This window comes from Pecten maximus, chromosome 16 (genome assembly GCF_902652985.1).
Source record: "Pecten maximus chromosome 16, xPecMax1.1, whole genome shotgun sequence".
NCBI classification, from domain to species: domain Eukaryota; kingdom Metazoa; phylum Mollusca; class Bivalvia; order Pectinida; family Pectinidae; genus Pecten; species Pecten maximus.
In genome coordinates this window covers 34,433,639-34,461,122 of record NC_047030.1, presented here as the reverse complement: position 1 = coordinate 34,461,122, position 27,484 = coordinate 34,433,639, and the positions used below count along the sequence as shown (strand labels likewise).

At 35.0% G+C, this 27,484-nt stretch overlaps 2 protein-coding genes and 1 long non-coding RNA gene across 4 annotated transcripts in view; 1 reads left to right on the top strand and 2 right to left on the bottom strand.

Annotated features, from left to right (window-relative positions):
• The window catches only part of LOC117314685 (uncharacterized protein C01G6.5-like), a 31,609-nt gene extending 21,000 nt beyond the window's left edge, over positions 1-10,609 (bottom strand). Inside the window, exons 1-2 of one of the 2 annotated variants that reach the window (XM_033868772.1) lie at positions 10,280-10,609; positions 87-273 (exon numbers count right to left, since the gene is read on the bottom strand). In XM_033868772.1, coding sequence (XP_033724663.1) covers positions 87-273; positions 10,280-10,383 — 291 coding nt within the window. In that variant the 5' untranslated portion in view covers positions 10,384-10,609. The remainder of the gene's footprint in view (positions 1-86; positions 274-10,279) is intronic. The other variant, XM_033868771.1, reaches the window with a different exon arrangement.
• On the bottom strand, positions 8,922-9,535 carry LOC117314686. Its single transcript, XR_004529567.1, has 2 exons — positions 9,396-9,535; positions 8,922-9,057 (listed from the first exon to the last, which is right to left on the bottom strand). It is a non-coding gene; the product is annotated as an uncharacterized LOC117314686 (long non-coding RNA).
• Positions 10,610-13,277: 2,668 nt separating the features above from the next.
• LOC117345099 (transmembrane protein 222-like) lies at positions 13,278-26,430 on the top strand. Its single transcript, XM_033908051.1, has 6 exons — positions 13,278-13,567; positions 15,004-15,088; positions 15,295-15,326; positions 16,279-16,372; positions 23,176-23,306; positions 23,744-26,430. The coding sequence occupies exons 1-6, from the start codon at positions 13,413-13,415 to the stop codon at positions 23,829-23,831; spliced, it is 585 nt and encodes a 194-aa protein (XP_033763942.1). The 5' UTR covers positions 13,278-13,412; the 3' UTR covers positions 23,832-26,430.
• The last annotated feature ends 1,054 nt before the right edge of the window (positions 26,431-27,484 follow it).

Below are 27,484 nucleotides of genomic sequence, written 5' to 3'. Positions count from 1 at the left end.
AGATTAACTAGATGGACGTAATTAATTAAAAGACAGCCATTTTTATATTACTGTCTCAGAACTTTAATTACGATTCTTGACCATACCTTGATATCGTTGATGAAGGTACCATTGAGGCCCTTGTCATGAAGGACAAACTTGATGAGGCCATCCTCGTCACGAATGCCATGGATCTCGGAGTGGTGGCGGGATATAAAGTTTGGCAGAGTGGCCGAGTCAAGGTAATAATGATTACTGGCAGCACGACCGAACTTCGTCACACCGACATGGAGTCTGTAACGGGAACGAAACAAAACAATATTACAGGCTGAATGTGTTAACTTCGTCACCCCGACATGGAGTCTGTAACGGGAACGAAACTAAACAATATTACAATCACAGGCTGAATGTGTTAACTTCGTCACACCGACATGGAGTCTGTAACGGGAACGAAACAAAAAAAACGTAATGACCACTGGCTGAGAGTTTCAACTTCGTCACAACAACATGGAGTCTAATGGGAACAAAACACAAATAGATATCAGACATATTTTTGTAAAATTTCAGCCCATCTCTGGAAAAAATTTGTGAGAAGTTTTCCCATCGATATATATTAATTCGTAACCTAAAGGTAAACGTCTCGTGTTCATGGTATTCCTTGTGTCCAAGAGCCTGCAGTGAAAGCTACTTTCAATTTTTTTTTCACCTACCTTATTTTACCAGTTATAAGTCCATTTTTGGGAATATGCCCATCCCTCACTTTTGAATGTCTAATCCGAAATGGAAAAAGACAAAGGGCAATAACTCTTTTGAATAATTTCTATTTTCGAACTTGTCTGAGATCTTGTTGGTATCTGATTGCATACAAAGCTTCGTCAAAGTTGGTTGATATTTACTTCAGTTATCATGTTGACAAGGTAAATTGTTGACGGACGGACAAACGGACGAACAACCCGATTCCAGTAAACTCCCGGGGCCCCCTATAGCTATCTTTGTTGCGGGGGTATAAAAAGGCAGAGGGCAACGCAAAAAACTTGTAAAATGTTTAATTTAACATCTTCTTCTGTCAATTGTTTTGTATATCAAATACCATTTTATTACTTACATCATATATGTATTTACATATAATTTAATAAAGCCATAAATATGCATCATCACATGTGTAAAATGTTTCCATGCCTTAAAACTCTTAATTAAAGTTTACTGCTATATAGCTATAGACACACACAGTAGCTATATTGATAGTGTGACATCCACAATGAAGGATTTCTACATATATATGAGAGAGACTACAAGCTAAGAATACAAATTAAATTTAATCAATTTTTTTTTTTATTTCTGAGAAAATTTAATTTATTCATTCTTTTTTTTCTGAGACACTCTAGATCTCTACTTTAATGAAAATGGAACAAGTCTGAAGTTTGTTATATATGTGTATATATATTTAAAGGGTATTACACTACAACTATCAAGAATTTATTATATGTATCAATGCAAGATTAAACAGCAAGTTATGTAATCACAGGCCTTTTTTTTCACTGATTAAAGTGATTATGGAAGGGACCTTTTTGTCTAATTTTGGGAAGAAAATTGGTGAATTAGAAAAAAAAAAATTCAGGATTAAACTAATTTTTTTTTGGGAATTTGATTAAAATATGAAATAATTTCAATTGGGAATGGGGCCCTTTATCGGCCCCTAAAAGCCCCCAGAAAAAGCCCTGAAAAATATGCAGCAAAAAAGGTGCAAATATATTTTCTTTTTTTTTTTTTGCTAATGAAATTCATAAATTCTGATGAACTGAAAAATTTAATTATTTTTCACAATGTCAAGTAAAAACAGCTTGACCACGTACATCTACAAGAGATTCTCAGATATTTCAGCAAATTGGTAAATGATCACGAAAACACCATATCACTTATAAATTATACATGATGACTGTCATTCCATTTTTAAGTGCCACTCAGTAAAATTAAACCCAGTGAAAATGATTCAGTGCTCTGCATGAATACAAAGATCTCGATCCAAACATCAGCAATATTATTGATCGTCTGGCCCGACAATGTAAATACATAGTTAATTCGCGTTTACCCAGTACGGAGAATATCAGCCATGTACCATAACCTGTAAAAAAATCAATAACACCTTCGGAGGATCATACAGGTTTCGTTATTGGCCAAGGAGCTTTACGCAGATGAATTGGATGTCTCCGGTGAACACTTGTCAATCTCCTACAGCGCTGAGGGTGGCACACATATGTCATATGACTACCTCTAGATCATTACCCAATCTAGAATTTAGGGGAAACTACCCTTTTTGGACCATATATAGCGAAAAATCAGTTCTGAAAATGGGAAATTTAAACATCACAAAGTTTCAGTTTTTTGCTTTAAAACACATTTTCCATGTAAATACAGCAAATGGTTAATTAGGAAAGCAAATCTGGAATATTTGGGAATATTTTGCCATAAAAATGAGGGAAAATACAATATTTCAGTGAATTTAACAGAAGTCTTAAGGGAAAAATGGAACAAAATCCTGAGGGGAACTACCCATAAACGGTAGTAAAAAATCCCTAGATTGATCCCTGTAGTTTATTTCATGTTAAATATATATAGTATCCTTTCATAATGGTCTCAACATCAGTTCCATTAATAACCCATTTCTCTTTATATAATCTCTATAAATTACCATAGCCAGCGCAATCCTATATGCATTATACGTATACGTATACCAATAACTGGCTCAATCCTATATATGCATTACGTATACGTATACCAATAACTGGCTCAATCCTACATATGCATTACGTATACCAATCATAAACTGGCTCAATCCTATATATGCATTACGTATACCAATAACTGCATGGCTCAATATATATGCATTATGTATATCAATGAATTAAAATTCAATTACTTAACTATATAATGACTTGTGCAACAATTGCACTTCTTAATTTTGGGGACTTTTTTTCAGGGATTGTTAAAGGGATATTTTACACAACCTTTAAGAACTCTTTTTTATAAATGATTTCAAAACTACATGTTGTCAGCAGCATCACAATATTTTCTGCAGTCATTTTAATTTGGAAAAACAAAATTTCTGGGAATACCCTAGCTATATATATATATATAGGCCAATATATATATAAAATTAGACAACCTAAATATAGAACAGCATGCAGGAAACATAGAACTGAACTTCAGAAGGCTCACAGCTGGGTCAAATAGACTTTATATATATATATGCATGAAAAAAAAATATGGGTAAACACAAGCTGTTCACTTTGTATACGGTAATTCAATTGTGCTGTAGCCTGTGAAATATATAGCTTCCTGATAAATTTTAATCTAACCAAACTTTGATGGACGGAGAAAACATTGATTATCAGTATGTCGTATTACTTATGAAATACTTTGCATTTCTAAAAAATTGTGATAGTGAAAGTGAAATGCTCTGACCAAAGTGCTATAACTCTATAATAATTACGGGACATAATAATTTGGTTTGGTTTATTTTGTTTAACGTCCTATTTTTAATTAACAGCCAGCTGGGTCAGTTAAGTTTAATGTGCCTGGTTTTGGAGGTGGAGGAAAGCCGGAGTACTGGGAGAACAACCACCGATCGCGACCTATGGTCAGTAACAGGCAACTGCCCCACGTACCACTTGACCAACGCGGTCCCTAGACATAATAAAGAGCTGTCACTGAATGGCCGTGACCTTAATTGCCATGACCATATAATAATACCGTATATGACCTAATAAAGACGTCTGCCCTAATAACGGCGTCCCTACGTATACCTTTTTTCCAAAAAAAATCTTTGACTGAATGTCAAAATGGCGTTCAAAATCAATAATCGATGTGAAATGTTTTGCTTCTTTATGTGTTCAATTTTCTTCAGCAAATTAAGTCACTGGAACAGAAGTTTTTGCCACATTTTGTCTATTTATACAACTACCACATTTATCTAAAGCTAAAGTAACAGACTTAATTCATGTTGTTAAATAGATGTTGTTAAGAACAGAAAGCTAGTAAAAGACATTGTAAATCAATTATTAGGTCGAAGAAAAGGATGTCTGATATGATCTGGGAAATCACCTGTGTCTATAAATAGAACATAAAAGAGTTCCATTTTAACATAAATGGTGGAACGCACAGTCTCTGGTCTAAAGATCAGCTGGCATGGTTTACAAGTATACAGGAATAGTCAAGTGATGTTTAAGCTTAATTTATGATAATGAATAGATATCTTCATCTGGAATATTTTTTATGACTGAATTTTCTGCTATAAGGTATATATAGTCTGTTTCATAAAACATAAGAATAATGAATCTTAATAAATTAAAGGTGCCTGTTATTGAAAATGCACTTTTGTACCTTTATAGGAGTCTGAATGAAAATATTTATTTTCGTTTAAATACAATAACCCTTGTTAAATTGTTTTTTAGTTTGAACTTTGGTTTTATACTTTCAGCATTTCTTGGTTTTTTTCCCTCAAATATATAATCAGTAGCTAGGCTTGGGCAATTAAAGCTCCCCATATCATGCTCTAAAACTTTTACAATCATTCAACTTACACATAGCAAACAAGAGCCCCAAAGGACCTGTACATAACCTTAATAATTCAGGAAATACTGTATAACATATTCTCATTATAATTTATAGAACAAAGCTTTCTTTTGACCTTTTGACCTATATATATGACCATAACATCATCAATATATCAGGGCAAGGAAAATTCCAGGTCCAATGGCCCAGGGTCACGAGAAATCGGTCCAATGGCCAAGGGTCAGTAGATTTGGTCTGTAAATATATATACACACCAGTGATTGGTAAGTACAAATTTCCTGTAATATTTTACCTTACTTTTCCTCAGCATAATTTAATAATTTATACAACTACACTGGACAACTATGTTACATCTTTGGACAGGTACTTTTTTAGCCTGAATGACCAGTGATGCTGATTTTTGTCTTTGCCCCTATAGCTAGCTGGACATAATAATAATGATCATAGCAAACTGCATTATATATTACCAACTAGTCAACAAATCTGAATTGTCAATTGGACATGTCTTTGCAAAAATGCAAGTCAAAACTTCTTCTAAGGTATCAAAAACCTACTCTAGTTATGATAAGGATCTGCTGAAAAAGCTCACAGAAATTCTTAAATTTTCTTTCCCCTTTAATTTTAAAACAAATTATGTACATCAGTACCAGAACTTGCAGAAGGGATGTAAAACACCTTAAATTTTCATTATAATAATAATTTTTTTTTTTCTGTTTAAAAACTTATATTTTTTCTTAATAATTTTTTTGGCTTTATATCAAATCTAATTCCCTCAAACCTAGTGCCAGTATAAAGGTAAAGATAAAGGATTCATGACAGATCATACAGCCAAGCAATTACACACAAATTTATAATTTATATGTACTAACATACCAGGTCAGGTCATGTAGCCATTAAAAAACATAACATTTCAGTAAGTCACAGCCCCGAACTAACATGAAATTATGCGAAAGAATGCACAGATGAAGACTTTTTGCATTTGATTCTAATTCAAGGCTTTTTCTATGCGCTTTTAGGATAGGTTATATAATGGGCCAAATTCCCAATATTTGCAGTTTACTCCTGGAAAAAATTTTCCCCAGATAGTGACATTTAATATATACATGTACGTCAATGTATAGCGTTACTATTGGGCAGGCATATCTTCTACTTCCATATATATATATGGTATCAAACATATACCCTGAAAAGATAAACCCAAAAATATGCCTAAAAGAATTGAAAATTCAGTGACAAGTATTATAGGAAATCAGGCCAGACCAATTAATGTAGGTCAGGGACTCAAGGGTCAAAAGGGAGGTCGATGTGACATTGTTTTGGTACACAAGTTGACACACCAGTGTCTCACCAAGCTGAACTGCAGCCTAAGTATGAAATTCCTACAGTGTTAGCGACAAGTGATATAGGAAATATGTACATAGCCCAGACAAGATAAAGTGCGAAAGGACAAAAGAAAGTATTGAAAGACAATGAAAACCTATAGCGCCCCCCCCCCCCCCCCCCCCCCCCCCCTCCCCTGTGTGGGACCACAGATATAGTCTAATCTGATATGATAAATAACGGATGCAAGGCAATATACCTCTATATCCATATATCTCAATTATTCAATTAAAATGTTAGTGTTTCTTCCGGATATCGATGTTGTGTTATAATTATAACCCGCCAAATGGTTGTATTTCAAATCAAGGTCCTTCCAGTGGATATCAAGGTTTATGACAAAATCTTTTAATGTTGGAGAAACAACAACACGTTCACAGGAAGACTGTTCCAGACGTCCACAATTCTAAAACTGATGCCCCTGTGTGGGACCACAGATATAGTCTGAAGCCCCTGTGTGGGACCACATACAGATATAGTCTAACGCCCCTGTGTGGGACCACATACAGATATAGTCTAATGCCCCTGTGTGGGACCACAGATATAGTCTAATGCCCCTGTGTGGGACCACATACAGATATAGTCTAATGCCCCTGTGTGGGACCACATACAGATATATTCTAATGCCCCTGTGTGGGACCACATACAGATATAGTCTAATGCCCCTGTGTGGGACCACATACAGATATAGTCTAATGCCCCTGTGTGGGACCACATACAGATAATGCCCCTGTGTGGGACCACAGATATAGTCTAATGCCCCTGTGTGGGACCACATACAGATATAGTCTAATGCCCCTGTGTGGAACCACAGATATAGTCTAATGCCCCTGTGTGGGACCACATACAGATATAGTCTAATGCCCCTGTGTGGGACCACATACAGATATAGCCTAATGCCCCTGTGTGGAACCACAGATATAGTCTAATGCCCCTGTGTGGGACCACATACAGATATAGCCTAATGCCCCTGTGTGGGACCACAGATATAGTATAATGCCCCTGTGTGGGACCACATACAGATATAGCCTAATGCCCCTGTGTGGGACCACAGATATAGTCTAATGCCCCTGTGTGGGACCACATACAGATATAGTCTAATGCCCCTGTGTGGGACCACATACAGATATAATAGTCTAATGCCCCTGTGTGGGACCACAGATATAGTCTAATGCCCCTGTGTGGGACCACATACAGATATAGTCTAATGCCCCTGTGTGGGACCACATACAGATATAGTCTAATGCCCCTGTGTGGGACCACATACAGATATAGTCTAATGCCCCTGTGTGGGACCACATACAGATATAGTCTAATGCCCCTGTGTGGGACCACAGATATAGTCTAATGCCCCTGTGTGGGACCACATACAGATATAGCCTAATGCCCCTGTGTGGGACCACAGATATAGCCTAATGCCCCTGTGTGGGACCACAGATATAGTCTAACGCCCCTGTGTGGGACCACAGATATAGTCTAATGCCCCTGTGTGGGACCACATACAGATATAGTCTAATGCCCCTGTGTGGGACCACATACAGATAATGCCCCTGTGTGGGACCACAGATATAGTCTAACGCCCCTGTGTGGGACCACATACAGATATAGTCTAATGCCCCTGTGTGGGACCACATACAGATATAGTCTAATGCCCCTGTGTGGGACCACAGATATAGTCTAATGCCCCTGTGTGGGACCACAGATATAGTCTAATGCCCCTGTGTGGGACCACATACAGATATAGTCTAATGCCCCTGTGTGGGACCACAGATATAGTCTAATGCCCCTGTGTGGGACCACAGATATAGTCTAATGCCCCTGTGTGGGACCAATGTACAGATATATATATAGTCTAATGCCCCTGTGTGGGACCACATGTTCATTGTTCAGATATATATATAGTCTTTTAATGCCCCTGTGTGGGACCACATACAGATATAGTTTAATGCCCGGCCCTGTGTGGGACCACATACAGATATATAGTCTAATGCCCTTGTGTGGGACCACAGATATCTAACAATCTACTCCATTATTCCACAATCTATAATATCCTTCAGAAAGCATGGGGGGGGGGGGGGGGGGATGGGTGAGTGGTAGGGGTGGGGGTGGGGGGGGGGGGGGGGGGGGAGTTGCATCTGCTTCTATAGTTAGAAGCTCAAAACCAATTATGGTCAAAATCAGTCACAAACATACATACATATATATATATAAACACATATGTTGTACATGTATCACAATCCATTTGTTTGAACTCTAAAATGCACAAACAATAACATTTGGCAAATCCAAATACATATTAATACATGTCATCAATGGTGTATTGGCTCCAGAAACAACTTCATCAGTTTAATTAATCAAATTAGCAGACAGAACAGAAAATAGATCAGATATAGAAGATGACAAGGTGACAACATCACTCCGGAAATAACAACCCAACATTTAATTAATTTGTTTATGGGCATAATCAATACAACTAATATAATTTAAAAGAAACAACTTTTATTTAACCTGCGCTGATCAATTTTGTTTGGCCGCACGGAGACCTGTATCTAACATTTGTGGTAATCAGAACAATAAAGGGAATAATTTTGTGACAGTAGAGTGTCAACTTCAATGACTTCCTGCAGTAAAATCTAATATAGGCCTATGAAAGATTCTTCTAGCCTTTCATCATGATCATGAGTCAAGACTAATGCATGCAACATTTGACAGCGGTAAATGAGCTCAATCAATAAATGTAACATTAATTGTAACCTTTAGCTGTTAAACAAATAAACTATTATAAGAAGATAACGATGTATTTATAATTATCCAATGACGCCTCGGTTTTTCTTTGATCTTTTGTTGGCGATATATTGCATACTATGTGATATTTCAAATATCACATATGTGATATCTGAAATATCACATGGCATTTCTGATTGGTCCATGCCTCAGTCTTGAGGCGGGGCCAATTTCAAATGTGGGCGTGACAAATGAACAAAGACAGGAAATACATTTTAAACAAAATTTAATGAAATACGAGTGCCGTTTAGAAATGTTCTTTGTTGTCTTCTTTCTTCACCTTGTATGAACGTACAGCCGTGCTGCGATGTTCCGTCCTGTCCATATTGAGTTGCTCATCAAAACCTGACGAAACAGAATATAAAACCCTGTTCAGTATATTTTAACAGATCAGTAAAAAAATGCATTCATGATTACATATAAAATTTCAGTCATTTAAAAAAATGGTTATTCAGATTACGCCAAATATAATCGTACATTTTCGTTGCACAAAAATCTTATCATAAACAAAATAGTGATGAAAATAATAACAGGACGAGTGGATAAAAATACCGATTAACCGATTCATCCATGTATCTAAACAATTTCATGGACTTTGAAAGATTCGTGACATCGTGAACGTCGAAATTTACGAAAAATATTTCATTTCACAATTTGTTCAACCAATATGATTTTAGACTTACCTGCTTGGTAAAGGGAAGTAGCGCAGGTCCTCTTTCCGGAGCAGTTACCGTTTGTGTAATTTCCCTCGAATCCTGCAGTCTTTCACATGTTTTTCACATTACCATTCAGTTTGTTTACAATTGGCTGAGCTAATTCCTTGGTATCAACTATTCCAATGTCAGTAGCTACCGTGTCTGTCACTATCTTCAAGTTCATACTCATACTTATCTACGGCCTGTGATAATGTTATATCGTCGAGGTCAGTGAACACATCGACATCAGTGATCAGTACCTGATCCGCCATGGTTGACAGTCTCACTAGAAATGAATAGGCTACTGTGACAGAATGAAACGTGTCAGAAATTGGCGGGAAACATATCACAGTGACAGGTTTTTATCAATTGTATAGCTCCACCCCTAGGCACGTGGGTGACAAAACCTCGGCTGTCATTGGATAAAACAGATACAAAATGGGTACTCGTGACGTATCGCATATATCACACTCGTGCTACGCACTCGTGTGATATATCCGATACATCACTCGTACCCATTATGTATCTATTACATACACTTTGTATACCAACCTTATCAGTACCATCACCAAAAACATCATTTGACCTACTTTTACGACTCGATCTAAACACAACCATGTCTCGTGAATTGCTCTCACAATCCCTTCACAATAAGTTAGATTTATTATCGGTAACTCCAAATGTATCTTATCATTGATGTTTACTATGAAATTACATCATAATTCTAAGACGCTTCGATACATTGGGTCATGTTTGTAAACAATGTCGGTGAGGAAGAACCATGTTTACGGTCTTTTGACAGGTCATTCTGCAAGCAATATTTCGTGAGTATGGATCGAATAGCGCCGTCGTTTTGGAAACAAGATACTTACTTCATAACATCTCGAACCTTCGGTAACGTAGCTGTATGGCCAACTCGTCGGAGTTGGTACCAGCACTCCTCCTCTTGCTGTTCAGCGTCCATACCCATGGACATAACAATTTCGAGATCAACCAACCTTGACCTTCGATCACAAATCTTCTCCCGCGAAAAACACTACTAAAACGATACTATTCCAGGTGATACACTGTTACGCTTGCTTTGGCATCAACTAATCAAGATATGGAAATGCATACATATTAGATGAGATTACGTGCTTCGTTGAACCCACAACACAATACACAAGTGCTTTCATTTTTCATTAGCAGTGTAGTAAAAAACTAAACGGGACTAGTTTCAGAAGTGGACACGGATACGGAACATTACGGATTTAAATCATGATTACCTCCCTTTATTAACTCGAATCAAGAGGTCATCGAGTAGGACATCCCAGACGAACTGGGAAGATTTTCTTCGCGAACTAGGTAGTCTTACCGCGAAACGTTTTATTATGTAGGCTAATTCTCTCGGATTTTCTTACATTCGGAACCGCATATGACTGTTATGGACAACATTTTGTAATAGACACAGATCAGTCAATAAAGAAATGCTGGTTGGATTTTTTTCGGATGACCATTCTAGAGCTAATTAAGTCTATCATTGATGGTATTGATATGATCAGTATAAATTCTGTTATTAAAAATGGGCTTAACCAACGGTCCTTTATGTAATATTTACAAAACTGAAACTGAATCAATTGAACACGTATTATGGAACAGTGAGAAAGTACAAATTCTGCTCCAAAATTGAGCAAAAATGTAAACGATCTACTTCCTACGTTGAATTTAATAAAAAAAAAATTTTTTTTATTTAACTGGTATTTTCATGAACAGAATATATATATATATATAATGAGATACTTTTAACCATCAAACAACACATTTATATATCAAGATGCCCTCAGAATGATATTAACATTGTAGCCTTAAAAACGCTAATATCGCCAGAGTAAGGGAGGCAATCCTTTCAATTAGTGGGAAAATCTATTTATATCGATAGAATGAAAAAAAAATCTTCGTTTCTTATTCCATCAACTTAACATGTCCTCTCTTCTGTCAAATATTTCATTGAATTTTAATGTTAGTAAAGTTTAAAACAAACAATTCTACCTTTCCTCATTGAGTTGTTTGTTTGTTGGTAAGATTTGTATTTGATATAAAATGACAATTCATGAATGTGTTGAATGTGTGTCTGTAATGTCTAATTTATAAATATGTTAAAAACATGAGAAAAAAAGTCTTTCACTCAAAGTCATAAGGCTAACGAGTATTCTGATATACCAGAGCTACTGATTGGATAGTGTTTCAAAGTTGTTCTTTAAAATGAATTCAATTTATTTCATTTGAATATACAATAATGTATATATAAGTGAAATTGTTTTGGAATGAAATTTAACACTGTGCGAGAAAAAAAAATGCATTAGGTTCAATTTAAAGCTTATAACAGCAGAGACCTAACTATCGAAGCTATACATTTATATTTAAAAAAAAATTCTATATATATATATATATTTATATATAGGTCACTGTTTACTAGATATACATTTATATATATATATGTCACTGTTTACTAGATATATATATATATATAGGTCACTGTTTACTATATATATATATATATATATATATATAGGTCACTGTTTACTGTAGTTATATATATATAGGTCACTGTTTACTGTAGTTATATATATATAGGTCACTGTTTACTGTAGTTATATTAAGATTGAATGTTAAAAAAGATTTGTGGAACAACTTATCTGTTACATCAAGGTCGCAAACCCAGTCCTGTCCAAATTCAAGAAGGAGATTAAAACTCACCTGTTCTGATTTTTAGATTTCTCTCGGTGACGTCAGTGTTTACATTATAAGTCGATTTATGTTATATATAAACTGTACATTGTGTAACACTTGAAATAAAATGTATCATTTTATCATATAATGTGAAGTGCTTTATAAAGTATTTTTACCAATTAGATAGTGCGCTATATAAATAATTGGTGTTATTATTTCTACCACAATACGCTGTGTTATTCCACTCTCAAGACATTGTATAAATTTGCCGACTGTTGGATATATAGATGTTACACAACGAGTGGTTGTTGTACACGTATATGATATTTCTTTCACTCGAGTTAGTTATTTTTCAAAAATTGCAAAAACACGAGCTTAAGCGAGTGCTTTTCATAACTTTTTAAAAATAACTTACGAGAACGAAAGAAATACCATATCCAACAACCACGGTACCCATGTAAATGGGTCTCCTGTAATTAGAACGACTCCGTCGTCCATCTCTTCCATCGTGTTGCTGTCAACGTTAAACATCAAACCATTGGTTATAACTATACCAACTGGACATCGAGGTTTGTGTTGGGAAGTCAGAAAAGTCATGGAGCAACAATCTGTCTTGTTTGAATTGTTTGTAAAATATCATTTTCACGATGATGCTCTCTTGAATTAAAAACACTTTCCCTGCCTGCCCATTTCTGACTTTCAGTTTTCACACATGAAGCGAAAAATTATAGCTGAGATTTATTAAAATTTAAAAGTTTAAGATTGAATTTCACATATGAAGGATTTGGGATAGCATTTGGGAATATCCCTTGGCATAAGAAAATATCTGATCCTTTTTTCTTTTTTGCTACAATTCTCTATTTTCGTTTGATACAAACAAAAAAAATCTTTTTTTTTCTTTTTGTAGATTGTGTTTGTTTTATTTGATAAAATCAATTTAAGTCATTTTGTTATATTTGAATAAACAGCGGTTCTGATAATTCTGCAGTATCACATTTCGTTTCTCTGAAAATATATCATGGCGAATTATGATGTGTTCCGGATAAAGAGCCCGTCCTCCAGATCAGTATTTATGGCGTTCACGTTACATCCTGTTTCCCGGGGAGTAATTATTATAATGAGGTTTACAAATTTAGTCGGCAAGATATTTTCGACTTCTTCATTAATGGAATTAATATATGTTCAATGTACATAGTTTTAAAATAAAAAAACTTTTCTGCTCGCACAAAAGTCATTGTTCTACTGAGACAATGTAAACCATACGTTTCAATTACAATTACGAATCTCTCCCGACAAATGGCCGAGGTGAAAATTGCTCCCGAGATCGAGTCTGAAAAAACGTCATTTAACTCAATGCCAGGACAGTTACCGATGTATACAGGTCAAAAGATTGACCATTACAAATGTCGATATCCTTACTCAATCGTTTGGACGCCAATTCCGTGTCTCACGTAAGTAGAAACGGAAGAAAAATTCTTGGCATGATTTGTTTACAATTTTATGTTGTTGATATATTACTATCGTTTTAGAGGACCATGACCATCAGTTTATTTCTGCGGAATATATGATTATCTAACTATACAAAAACAGCACGAAACTTTGATGTTACAATTATATAAGGAAGGAGGGGCCATATATAGCTAATTACTTTCTCCTTCACGAAGTCTTGTCCTCATAAATCTGTAGTGAAAACTATCCTATCCATACACGGACTCGACCTTCTTCTTCTTATAATGACTCCCTTACGTCAATAATGACGATTATGTGGAGTGTTTGGGTGCACAGGGGCGCTAATTAAAAAAGAGAGCGAGTTTTTTTTTTTTCATGGTACATTTCAAGGTAGCCTGAGATTCCTCTGGCCCTAACCAGATATTCGGGCTAAGAGGATGGTTGTGTAACAGGAGAGGAGAAAATATAGCGGGCAGATCGGGGGTTCGAACACGGGACCTCTGAACACTAGCCAGATGCTTTACCAATTGAGCTACCTGGTCACCGATGATCGACCCAGTCCAGTTCCGCAACACACCTCCCTCCTTTTATCAAAGTCTTCGCCCTCGAAGACACACAGGACCCTTATACCACCACCTTGGGTATTTTAGCTGGGGGCCAATTTTGTAACAAGAGTGGAGAAAATGTAGCGGCCAGACTGGGGTTTGAACCCGGAACCTCCGAACACTAGCCGGATGCTCTACCAATTGAGCTATATACCTGGTCACCGATGATCGATGATCGATGATCGACCCAGTCCATGCAGTCCTGCTACAGTTGTGCTGATTATATTGGGCTATAAAGGGGGGGGGGGATTCTCACCAGCCATCATGACATGCATTACATTGATTATTTCACTACTTGTATGTAGCTGTTTGCATTCACCATTTCATGATAGATATTTTCAAAGCACAATAAAAAAAAATATGTATTGATAATTGGTGGTTATTCCAACATTCTCTACATCAGTTGGAATTAGAATATTCTTATGTTTTATCAACTGTGTTGGTGGCGTTAATGTTCGAGCTGATTGATCATGTTCGTTATAAATATAAGTTAATCACTTGTATGAGATGCTCTTGACCAATTAATCTTGTAAGAAATCTCTTGAGTTTCAATCAGAAATGTTCGACATCATGAAAAATAAAAATGATATTAGCTGACTGGAGAAAAGCTTGACTGGAACACTCACGCAGTAAGCACTACGAACAAGGAATGTAAAAAAATGTTTAGATATAGCAAAGACGGTAATACAGGTAAAAATCAATTGATTTTAATTGATCATTGATTGGATAGACAAAAATGATGACCAATCAGGATATTTCAACCAATTCCAGTCATTAATATAAGAACATATATACTCTACCTTAAGTCTTTCACAATGAAATTTTGATTTCAGATGGCTGTTCCCTTTCATCGGTCACATGGGCATCTGTATGACATCTGGAGTCATTCGTGATTTTGCCGGCCCCTACTATGTCTCAGTAAGGCTATTTACTTACATTGTTTAATTTAAATAATAAAATATGAACTCAAGTGAGTGGTACATTTGCTTGTTATATTACCATTTAAGAATCTATTAGAATATGTCAGATGTCTGATTATAAATTATTTGTTTACCTAATTTCACCAATACAGGAAGCCAGGAAATATGATATTTTTTATAGCTATTTGTTTTTATTTTATACAGGAAGATTGCATGGCCTTCGGAACCCCAACAAAGTAAGCGTAATGTGATGAACATATTATGGGGAGCTATGATAGCTCAGTCGGTTAAAATATTGGCCTATATATATATCTATGTATAACCTCTGGGGTAAACACTCCCTGGCTGTACTACAAGGAGACCCCCTTCCCCCAAATTGTTTGTCATGTTGAATCTAGTTTGTTTTATCGGGATCAGAACACATGCTGATAGATAATTTTTCTTCCAAATAACTTTAGTTATTATTTCAAAAATATGACTGAATTTGAAAAAAGAAAAACATACAAAATTTGACGGTACACCATTGATGTAGGATCCAAATGAAACCTTCATGTAAAAAAAAACAAAAAATCTTGTCTGTATTGATGGCTGCAAAGCGAATTCTGTAAACCTTGGGGATTTGATTTGTAGACAGATGAAGTACAGAACTGTTATGTCTCGGGGTCTCTGCCTACTTGGCACTTTGTTGTGGGGCATAAAAATCAACAAAATCAATATACATATGTATGTACTGCCTTATCTGGCTTTGTAACTGCAGCTATAGCCATTGGCTTTCAATTTTATATCGCTATTCCACTGTATAGATAAAGGGAAGTAACTCTTGTATAATCTATTCCTGTTATTCTAGGCCGCAGCCCACCATTGACTTTAAAGTTTTATATCATTATACCACTATAGATAAAGGGAAGTAACTCAGGTATAATCTGGTCCTGTTACACTAGGCCATAGCCCACCATTAACTTTAAAGTTTTATATCGTTATACCAAGGTATAGATAAAGGGAAGTAACTCTGGTATAATCTGATCCTGTAACTTTAGGCCACAGCCCATCATTGACCCCAAAGTTTTATATCATTATACCACTGTATAGATAAAGGGAAATAACTCTGGTGTCAAATGTAAGCAACAAGATACAGGTGTATTTTTATGAGGATGTGTGTGGATACAATTGTTACACAAATGGTTTCAGGTACTGGCAGCTGGATATCAGTAAAGTCAGAAATGGGAAGGACAATTGGGATAAGGCCGTCCACGAAGCATCGGAGGAATACAAGGGCAGAATGGTAACTATCATGTAATTAGGTATTGTTGTCTGTAGTCCGAGGAATACAAGGTCAGAATGGTAAATATCACGTAATTAGGTATTGTTGTCTGTAGTCGGAGGAATACAAGGACAGAATGGTAAATATCATGTAATTAGGTATTGTTGTCTGTAGTCGGAGGAATACAAGGGCAGAATGGTAAATATCATGTAATTAGGTTTTGTTGTCTGTAGTCGGAGGAATACAAAGACAGAACGGTAAATATCACGTAATTAGGTATTGTTGTCTGTAGTCGGAGGAATACAAGGTCAGAATGGTAAATATCACGTAATTAGGTATTGTTGTCTGTAGTCGGAGGAATACAAGGGCAGAATGGTAAATATCACGTAATTAGGTATTGTTGTCTGTAGTCGGAGGAATACAAAGACAGAATGGTAAATATCACGTAATTAGGTATTGTTGTCTGTAGTCGGAGGAATACAAGGTCAGAATGGTAAATATCACGTAATTAGGTATTGTTCTCTGTAGTCGGAGGAATACAAGGACAGAATGGTAAATATCACGTAATTAGGTATTGTTGTCTGTAGTCGGAGGAATACAAGGACAGAATGGTAAATATCACGTAATTAGGTATTGTTGTCTGTAGTCGGAAGAATACAAGGTCAGAATGGTAAATATCACGTAATTAGGTATTGTTGTCTGTAGTCGGAGGAATACAAGGACAGAATGGTAAATATCACGTAATTAGGTATTGTTGTCTGTAGTCGGAGGAATACAAGGTCAGAATGGTAAATATCATGTAATTAGGTATTGTTGTCTGTAGTCGGAGGAATACAAGGACAGAATGGTAAATATCACGTAATTAGGTATTGTTGTCTGTAGTCGGAGGAATACAAAGACAGAATGGTAAATATCATGTAATTAGGTATTGTCGTCTGTAGGTGGAGGAATACAAAGACAGAATGGTAAATATCATGTAATTAGGTATTGTTGTCTGTAGTCGGAGGAATACAAGGACAGAATGGTAAATATCACGTAATTAGGTATTGTTGTCTGTAGTCGGAGGAATACAAGGACAGGATGGTAAATATCACGTAATTAGGTATTGTTGTCTGTAGTCGGAGGAATACAAGGGCAGAATGGTAAATATCATGTAATTAGGTATTGTTGTCTGTAGTCGGAGGAATACAAGGTCAGAATGGTAAATATTACGTAATTAGGTATTGTTGTCTGTAGTCGGAGGAATACAAGGTCAGAATGGTAAATATCACGTAATTAGGTATTGTTGTCTGTAGTTGGAGGAATACAAGGACAGAATGGTCAATATCACGTAATTAGGTATTGTTGTCTGTAGTCGGAGGAATACAAGGTCATAATGGTAACTATTACGTAATTAGGTATTGTTGTGTGATATCAGAGGAATACAAGGACAGAATGGTAAATATCATGTAATTAGGTATTGTTGTCTGTAGTCGGAGGAATACAAAGACAGAATGGTAAATATCACGTAATTAGGTATTGTTGTGTGATATCAGAGGAATACAAGGACAGAATGGTAAATATCATGTAATTAGGTATTGTTGTCTGTAGTCGGAGGAATACAAAGACAGAATGGTAAATATCACGTAATTAGGTATTGTTGTCTAGTCGGAGGAATACAACGACAGAATGGTAAATATCATGTAATTAGGTATTGTTGTCTGTAGTCGGAGGAATACAAGGGCAGAATGGTAAATATCATGTAATTAGGTTTTGTTGTCTGTAGTTGGAGGAATACAAAGACAGAACGGTAAATATCACGTAATTAGGTATTGTTGTCGGACATCGGAGGAATACAAAGACAGAATGGTAAATATCATGTAATTAGGTATTGTTGTCTGTAGTCGGAGGAATACAAGGACAGAATGGTAAATATCACGTAATTAGGTATTGTTGTCTGTAGTCGGAGGAATACAAAGACAGAATGGTAAATATCACGTAATAAGGTATTGTTGTCGGACATCGGAGGAATACAAAGACAGAATGGTAAATATCACGTAATTAGGTATTGTTGTCTGTAGTCGGAGGAATACAAAGACAGAATGGTAGATATCATGTAATTAGGTATTGTTGTCTGTAGTCGGAGGAATACAAAGACAGAATGGTAAATATCATGTAATTAGGTATTGTTGTCTGTAGTCGGAGCAATACAAAGACAGAATGGTAATTATCACGTAATTAGGTATTGTTGTCTGTAGTCGGAGGAATACAAAGACAGAATGGTAAATATCACGTAATTAGGTATTGTTGTCTGTAGTCGGAGGAATACAAGGGCAGAATGGTAAATATCACGTAATTAGGTATTGTTGTCTGTAGTCGGAGGAATACAAGGACAGAATGGTAAATATCATGTAATTAGGTATTGTTGTCGGACATCGTAGGAATACAAAGACAGAATGGTAAATATCACGTTATTAGGTATTGTTGTCTGTAGTCGGAGGAATACAAAGACAGAATGGTAAATATCACGTAATTAGGTATTGTTGTCTGTAGTCGGAGGAATACAAGTACAGAATGGTAAATATCACGTAATTAGGTATTGTTGTCTGTAGTTGGTGGAATACAAGGGCAGAATGGTAAATATCATGTAATTAGGTATTGTTGTCTGTAGTCGGAGGAATACAAAGACAGAATGGTAAATATCACGTAATTAGGTATTGTTGTCTGTAGTCGGAGGAATACAAGGACAGAATGGTAAATATCACGTAATTAGGTATTGTTGTCTGTAGTTGGTAGAATACAAGGGCAGAATGGTAAATATCACGTAATTAGGTATTGTTGTCTGTAGTCGGAGGAATACAAAGACAGAATGGTAAATATCACGTAATTAGGTATTGTTGTCTGTAGTCGGAGGAATACAAGGACAGAATGGTAAATATCACGTAATTAGGTATTGTTGTCTGTAGTTGGTGGAATACAAGGGCAGAATGGTAAATATCATGTAATTAGGTATTGTTGTCTGTAGTCGGAGGAATACAAAGACAGAATGGTAAATATCACGTAATTAGGTATTGTTGTCTGTAGTCGGAGGAATACAAGGACAGAATGGTAAATATCACGTAATTAGGTATTGTTGTCTGTAGTTGGTGGAATACAAGGGCAGAATGGTAAATATCACGTAATTAGGTATTGTTGTCTGTAGTCGGAGGAATACAAAGACAGAATGGTAAATATCACGTAATTAGGTATTGTTGTCTGTAGTCGGAGGAATACAAGGACAGAATGGTAAATATCACGTAATTAGGTATTGTTGTGTGTAGTCAGAGGAATACAAGGTCAGAATGGTAAATATCACGTAATTAGGTATTGTTGTCTGTAGTCAGAGGAATAAAAAGACAGAATGGTAAATATCATGTAATTAGGTATTGTTGTCTGTAGTCGGAGGAATACAAGGTCAGAATGGTAAATATCACGTAATTAGGTATTGTTGTCTGTAGTCAGAGGAATAAAAAGACAGAATGGTAAATATCATGTAATTAGGTATTGTTGTCTGTAGTCGGAGGAATACAAAGACAGAATGGTAAATATCACGTAATTAGGTATTGTTGTCTGTAGTCAGAGGAATAAAAAGACAGAATGGTAAATATCACGTAATTAGGTATTGTTGTCTGTAGTCGGAGGAATACAAAGACAGAATGGTAAATATTACGTAATTAGGTATTGTTGTCTGTAGTCGGAGGAATACAAGGACAGAATGGTAAAGTTCACTTAATTAGGTATTGTTGTCTGTAGTCGGAGGAATACAAGGGCAGAATGGTAAATATCATGTAATTAGGTATTGTTGTCTGTAGTCGGAGGAATACAAGGTCAGAATGGTAAATATTACGTAATTAGGTATTGTTGTCTGTAGTCGGAGGAATACAAGGTCAGAATGGTAAATATCACGTAATTAGGTATTGTTGTCTGTAGTCGGAGGAATACAAGGACAGAATGGTCAATATCACGTAATTAGGTATTGTTGTCTGTAGTCGGAGGAATACAAGGTCAGAATGGTAACTATTACGTAATTAGGTATTGTTGTGTGATATCAGAGGAATACAAGGACAGAATGGTAAATATCATGTAATTAGGTATTGTTGTCTGTAGTCGGAGGAATACAAAGACAGAATGGTAAATATCACGTAATTAGGTATTGTTGTGTGATATCAGAGGAATACAAGGACAGAATGGTAAATATCATGTAATTAGGTATTGTTGTCTGTAGTCGGAGGAATACAAAGACAGAATGGTAAATATCACGTAATTAGGTATTGTTGTCTAGTCGGAGGAATACAACGACAGAATGGTAAATATCATGTAATTAGGTATTGTTGTCTGTAGTCGGAGGAATACAAGGGCAGAATGGTAAATATCATGTAATTAGGTTTTGTTGTCTGTAGTTGGAGGAATACAAAGACAGAACGGTAAATATCACGTAATTAGGTATTGTTGTCGGACATCGGAGGAATACAAAGACAGAATGGTAAATATCATGTAATTAGGTATTGTTGTCTGTAGTCGGAGGAATACAAGGACAGAATGGTAAATATTACGTAATTAGGTATTGTTGTCGGACATCGGAGGAATACAAAGACAGAATGGTAAATATCACGTAATTAGGTATTGTTGTCTGTAGTCGGAGGAATACAAAGACAGAATGGTAAATATCACGTAATAAGGTATTGTTGTCGGACATCGGAGGAATACAAAGACAGAATGGTAAATATCACGTAATTAGGTATTGTTGTCTGTAGTCGGAGGAATACAAAGACAGAATGGTAAATATCATGTAATTAGGTATTGTTGTCTGTAGTCGGAGCAATACAAAGACAGAATGGTAATTATCACGTAATTAGGTATTGTTGTCTGTAGTCGGAGGAATACAAAGACAGAATGGTAAATATCACGTAATTAGGTATTGTTGTCTGTAGTCGGAGGAATACAAGGGCAGAATGGTAAATATCACGTAATTAGGTATTGTTGTCTGTAGTCGGAGGAATACAAGGACAGAATGGTAAATATCATGTAATTAGGTATTGTTGTCTGTAGTCGGAGGAATACAAAGACAGAATGGTAAATATCACGTTATTAGGTATTGTTGTCTGTAGTCGGAGGAATACAAAGACAGAATGGTAAATATCACGTAATTAGGTATTGTTGTCTGTAGTCGGAGGAATACAAGTACAGAATGGTAAATATCACGTAATTAGGTATTGTTGTCTGTAGTTGGTGGAATACAAGGGCAGAATGGTAAATATCATGTAATTAGGTATTGTTGTCTGTAGTCGGAGGAATACAAAGACAGAATGGTAAATATCACGTAATTAGGTATTGTTGTCTGTAGTCGGAGGAATACAAGGACAGAATGGTAAATATCACGTAATTAGGTATTGTTGTCTGTAGTTCGGTGGAATACAAGGGCAGAATGGTAAATATCACGTAATTAGGTATTGTTGTCTGTAGTCGGAGGAATACAAAGACAGAATGGTAAATATCACGTAATTAGGTATTGTTGTCTGTAGTCGGAGGAATACAAGGACAGAATGGTAAATATCACGTAATTAGGTATTGTTGTCTGTAGTTGGTGGAATACAAGGGCAGAATGGTAAATATCATGTAATTAGGTATTGTTGTCTGTAGTCGGAGGAATACAAAGACAGAATGGTAAATATCACGTAATTAGGTATTGTTGTCTGTAGTCGGAGGAATACAAGGACAGAATGGTAAATATCACGTAATTAGGTATTGTTGTCTGTAGTTGGTGGAATACAAGGGCAGAATGGTAAATATCACGTAATTAGGTATTGTTGTCTGTAGTCGGAGGAATACAAAGACAGAATGGTAAATATCACGTAATTAGGTATTGTTGTCTGTAGTCGGAGGAATACAAGGACAGAATGGTAAATATCACGTAATTAGGTATTGTTGTGTGTAGTCAGAGGAATACAAGGTCAGAATGGTAAATATCACGTAATTAGGTATTGTTGTCTGTAGTCAGAGGAATAAAAAGACAGAATGGTAAATATTACGTAATTAGGTATTGTTGTCTGTAGTCGGAGGAATACAAGGACAGAATGGTAAAGTTCACTTAATTAGGTATTGTTGTCTGTAGTCGGAGGAATACAAGGCCAGAATGGTAACTATCATGTAATTAGGTATTGTTGTCTGTAGTCGGAAGAATACAAGGACAGAATGGTAAATATCACGTAATTAGGTATTGTTGTCTGTAGTCGGAGGAATACAAAGACAGAATGGTAACTATCACGTAATTAGGTATTGTTATAGTTAAGGCATGTTTTAGTATGTGTGTTTACTTGTTGATTGTTACAAAGATGTCGTCAATGTGTTTCCGAAGGGATAAAGAATTGCAGGTGTCTGATCAGCCATTTATGCTTTATTCTTTCGGTCTGTTTATTCATATTTTTTTTGTCTTTTTGTCTGTTCATTCATATTTTTTTGTCTTTTTGTCTATTCATCCATTCATCTAGTGGTCTCATTGATCTTATTAGAATTTTAACAAAATATATGGAAGTATTGGCAATGCCTAAATTAAGTCTAAAACTGTGCTGTCAGACTTAACTCAGTTTTTCCTACATATTATCAACTACAAACCAAGCAGTCTTGTTAATTTGTCATTCATTTTATGAAGTAAAACAAAATGCATATCGATGAAAATTTCTTAAAAAGGAATTTATTAAAATCATCAACTAGGAGTTACCTCCCCTCCAATACTGTTATAATATGTAAAATTTGAAAAAAAGTTGTTTTTTTACTTCTAATCATAAGACTATATTTGTTTATTTTAGCACAATCTTTGCTGTGACAACTGTCACTCCCACGTGGCGATGGCGTTGAATTTAATGCGTTACAACGGAGGCTCAAGCTACAACATGGTATACCTATGTTTTATGATGCTCATACACGGAAAATATACCAGGTAAGATGTTTGTTAAGGCAATCTTACATTTGGTCTTCATTTTCTTTGAGGGAGCTTTATACTATCGGAGCAGTGCCTTTCCAAACTATATATCTGGGTCCAAATTTAGGCCCCAAATTTTGTTGATTAATTTTTCCTAATAATGTCGATAAAAATTCCCCAAATATTGAAATTTGTATGTTGTTAATTTGTGAGGACATAAAATACATCAATCTGTGATTCACATTTTACATGTAATTTTAAATTTGCAAATTGTATGCAAAAAAAACCACCAAAAATAAGAAAATATCCAATTATCATTAGATGATTATTTCTAAAAATAGCCAGGAAAAAACGATGAATACACTTTTAAAAGTATAACAATAACTAGTAAAATTCTTGTTCTGAAACATTTGTTATAGTGTTGATGTAACAATGTATATTGTATTATTTTACAGCGCCTGTGGCTTTGTGAAGACCTGGCTACCATTTCTCATCATGGCCTCCATCATAGTAACCGTTGTTTTGGTGATGCATGTTGCTTAGCAACGAAAGTCACAATAACCAGGATAAGTTGTTTGGCTGTGATATAATACATCTTACTGTCAACTTTACTCATAACTAATTTCAGGTGACAGTGGAAAATGATTTGATAATTCTGAAAGTCATTGTTCCCATTTCGTAAGAGTAATACAGTTGATCTGGTCACAAAAGTTCCAAATAGTCCAGAATGAGTTGTTTGTGAAGTTGACTGTAGAATCGTGTTGTTTTTAATTAACCTGTATTATAAGTGTTGGGACGATTATCAACTCTGACATTGATTAATATTGATTATTTATTGATCTAGAGATACTTCAACATCATCAACACATGGTTTAATGGGGTTGATTATAAAATTTATCAGGTCAGAGTGGCTGTTATATGTTAAGAATATGATGTAAGTGTATATACTGAGATTGTATTATGTTGTAATTTTGTACCAAATTGTAACTTCTATAATAGATACATGTAGTTGTATATAGTATTTAAACTACAAAGAAGGATCAGAATATCCAGTTGGCCCTTGATTTTTAGCAGTTTCAGAAGTCAAATAACCATTTCTCAAAAAATTGAAGGGTCAAAACATATGTCGAATAGACATGTTCCTTCAAACACATGAGACAAATTTCTGATTTTTGAGAATCAAAAACATACTCTCAAGGGTCTACCTACTGGATGCCCTGAGAATACCCTTTAACTTACTCACACAGACAATAGCATGTTGATCCCATAATGTGTCGAATATGACTTGATATATATATATATATAGCATTAAACAGTATTAAAATTCAATAAGCAGGACTTAAAATATTGCTTTTCTCATACAGAAAAATTATTAATTATTATTTGTATCTATAATTCATCAATCACATTCAACCAATAATTGTAAGATGTTGACAAAATTATATCTAACAGTATTTAATATTAAAACAGCTTTAAAATGCCGCAGGATAACAAAACATATTTACATACATTGTATATTGTTTTTAAGATAATGAAAATGATTAATTTTAATTGATAATTAGTACATCACATCTAAATTATTTCCCCATAACTGTGTGTTATGTTCAGTTTAGAGGATAAAAATGTGAGAGAAAACCAGAGTACCCAGGAAAACCCCAAATGGCCTTAGAAGTGACCCATACATCTTCATGTCTTGGTGGAGATCCATACCCCAGCTGGCAGGTAATAGGCCAGTACACTATCCACTACTCCAATTTAACCACAAATATCAATTGCTTGGAATGGATATTGATCATAATTCAATATATTAAAAGATAAGTTATATATTGGAAATTTAATATATTAACAGAAGTGATATATTGGAAGTAAAATGCAAAAGCCAAAATTTGTCACAACATATCTTTCAAGGACATATATGTAATTATCTACAACTTAAATAGCTGTTATTTCAGGTCTGATTCGATCAGAGTTATTGGTGCCATAATTCCTCCTTTGTTACAAACGTTATATAGACCTAGATTAGTAGCTGTTTTCTTACATTTTCTATATATTATCAAGAGTTGGTATATTTACATTTTAATGTGTTAAATGTCATGTATGACTATTGTAGTCAAATGATCATGGATTTTGTCTTCGATATTATATGTGTATTACATAATTATAAATCTTTGAGAATTTTGCTGTGTTTTATATCATGCAACATTATTGTTATGTTTCTCAACTATTTACTATGAGACAACTGAACAAGGGGGAAAAAAAGTAGTACCGTATTTGACCTAATACTGTAAGTGCATCCTGCACCTTATAATAAGCGCTACTGACGCTTTTTCAGGAAAAGAGGATGGGAATGCTAATTGATACAAATAAAAAATGTTGTTTTCTCACTGATCTGACAATATATAAAATCTTCAGTCTTTTGACCAAAGACTCTAGGTTGTTTTTGGTACTTTTTACGACATAAAAGTATGTAAACAAAGATATTTGTCCCGCCTTTTCAAACAGAATTTTTGTTGTAGGTGGTTTTATTAAGCTCACATCTCATGTGCTTTTGAAAGTACATTGTGAGCTTAAAAGGTCGAATGCAATATGTATATATGTATATAAAATATCATTCGCTTTTTATCCATAAAAACTGTAACCTCAAATGAAATAAAATCAAAAGTGCTTAAGAAAAAAAACCCATTAAAGTTCATTAATTTACATTTATTAAATGATGACTGTTTTTGTTCTTGTATAAGGTTTCATGATTTCAATTTTAAAGTCATCTTTTACAAGGTTTCATAATTAATTTCAAAATTTTAATTTTTGAAACTGCTAGGCATTGATGCAAATAATACCAAGGGGAGGTAACTCTTGAAGTCTTATGGTTCAAAAACATAATTGCTCGTCGGACGCAAGTATAATTGAATGATGTGTTCATGTTTCTATAAAAGACAAAGTCTGTGTATTGATGTTGTTGTTTGTAGATAATTATAATCGTGTACCAGAGGTACGGTTGGTTGAAAAACAAACAAAATAACAATATTTTAAAGGAATTATTTTAATATGGAATTAAGTCTTTATTGGAAAACGATCAACACCTCATCTTTTTTTCTGCAAAGACTCCAATCCTGAATTTGTTATTTATGTAATTGAATCAAATCTAGAATGTAGCCCATCCTGAAATAACGTTACACAATACCAACCAAACCCACACAAGGGAGGCCGTCCTTAAATGACCATAGCTGTTAATAGGACGTTTAACAATGCACAGGGGAGGCCGTCCTTAATGACCGTAGCTGTTGATAGGACGTTAAACAATACACAGGGGAGGCCGTCCTTACAGGACCATAGCTGTTCAGTTAGGACGTTACACAATACAAAACCAAAATCTACATAGGGGAGGCCGTCCTTAAATGACCGTAGCTGTTGATAGGACGTTAAACAATACTAAACCAAATGTAATTTATGATGCCGTCTTTCCTGTGTTTTTGTTGAATTTGACTTTCTTGATATTCCTGATTAATTTGTCCGCAATTTCCAAAAGAAATTTAGATGCAATATAGAAATAGGACCTTTTCTAATAAAGATAAACTTGATTTACAGGGTAGATATAAAAAGAGGTGTGTAGCTTAGTAAGGTAGTCACCAACTACTACAAGAAGATCCTGCCTTATATATGACCCTGGCTGTTCACGAGACGATAAACCCAGCAAACAAACACACCATTACATAAGCTTTACTCATTGTTGTCTCAAATGAAACTTGGGATATATATTACCTTCCATGCATATAACCTTTAACATTTGTTACAGTAATTACTGTCAATGATATTTCTTTAACATTATGTAATGAGTCGGGTGTCTTTCATCCTCATTTTCGGATAAAATTCATTTAAATCCTTAAGTATTAAATATGTACATTGTGTAATTATTTAGTATATACAGTTATTCTTCGTTTCTTAGGTTCTTTAATCTGAATCCAAATATCATTCATAAAAACATTTTTGCAAAGGTTCCCTGGTATGGAACTCTTTTTAAAAGAAGGTTCATTTCATCAGTAAAGTGGCATGCATCCTTAAATACCCAATAAATTTTGGAGAAAAAAAATCCAAAATTGTGTGCTTTACAAATTTTATTGAGATTACTGTACTTACAAACATCATTATTTAAGAATATTTTTTCTTTCATAAAACACATTTCCAGTCATACATCATTT

Excerpts from the sequence above, each read along its gene's own strand:
- LOC117345099 (XM_033908051.1), top strand. The coding sequence starts at position 13,413 with ATGGCCGAGGTGAAAATTGCTCCCGAGATCGAGTCTGAAAAAACGTCA. Across the intron at positions 15,327-16,278 it reads GCCTTCGGAACCCCAACAAA|GTACTGGCAGCTGGATATCA; the intron begins GTAAGCGTAATG and ends AAATGGTTTCAG. Across the intron at positions 23,307-23,743 it reads ATACACGGAAAATATACCAG|CGCCTGTGGCTTTGTGAAGA; the intron begins GTAAGATGTTTG and ends ATTATTTTACAG.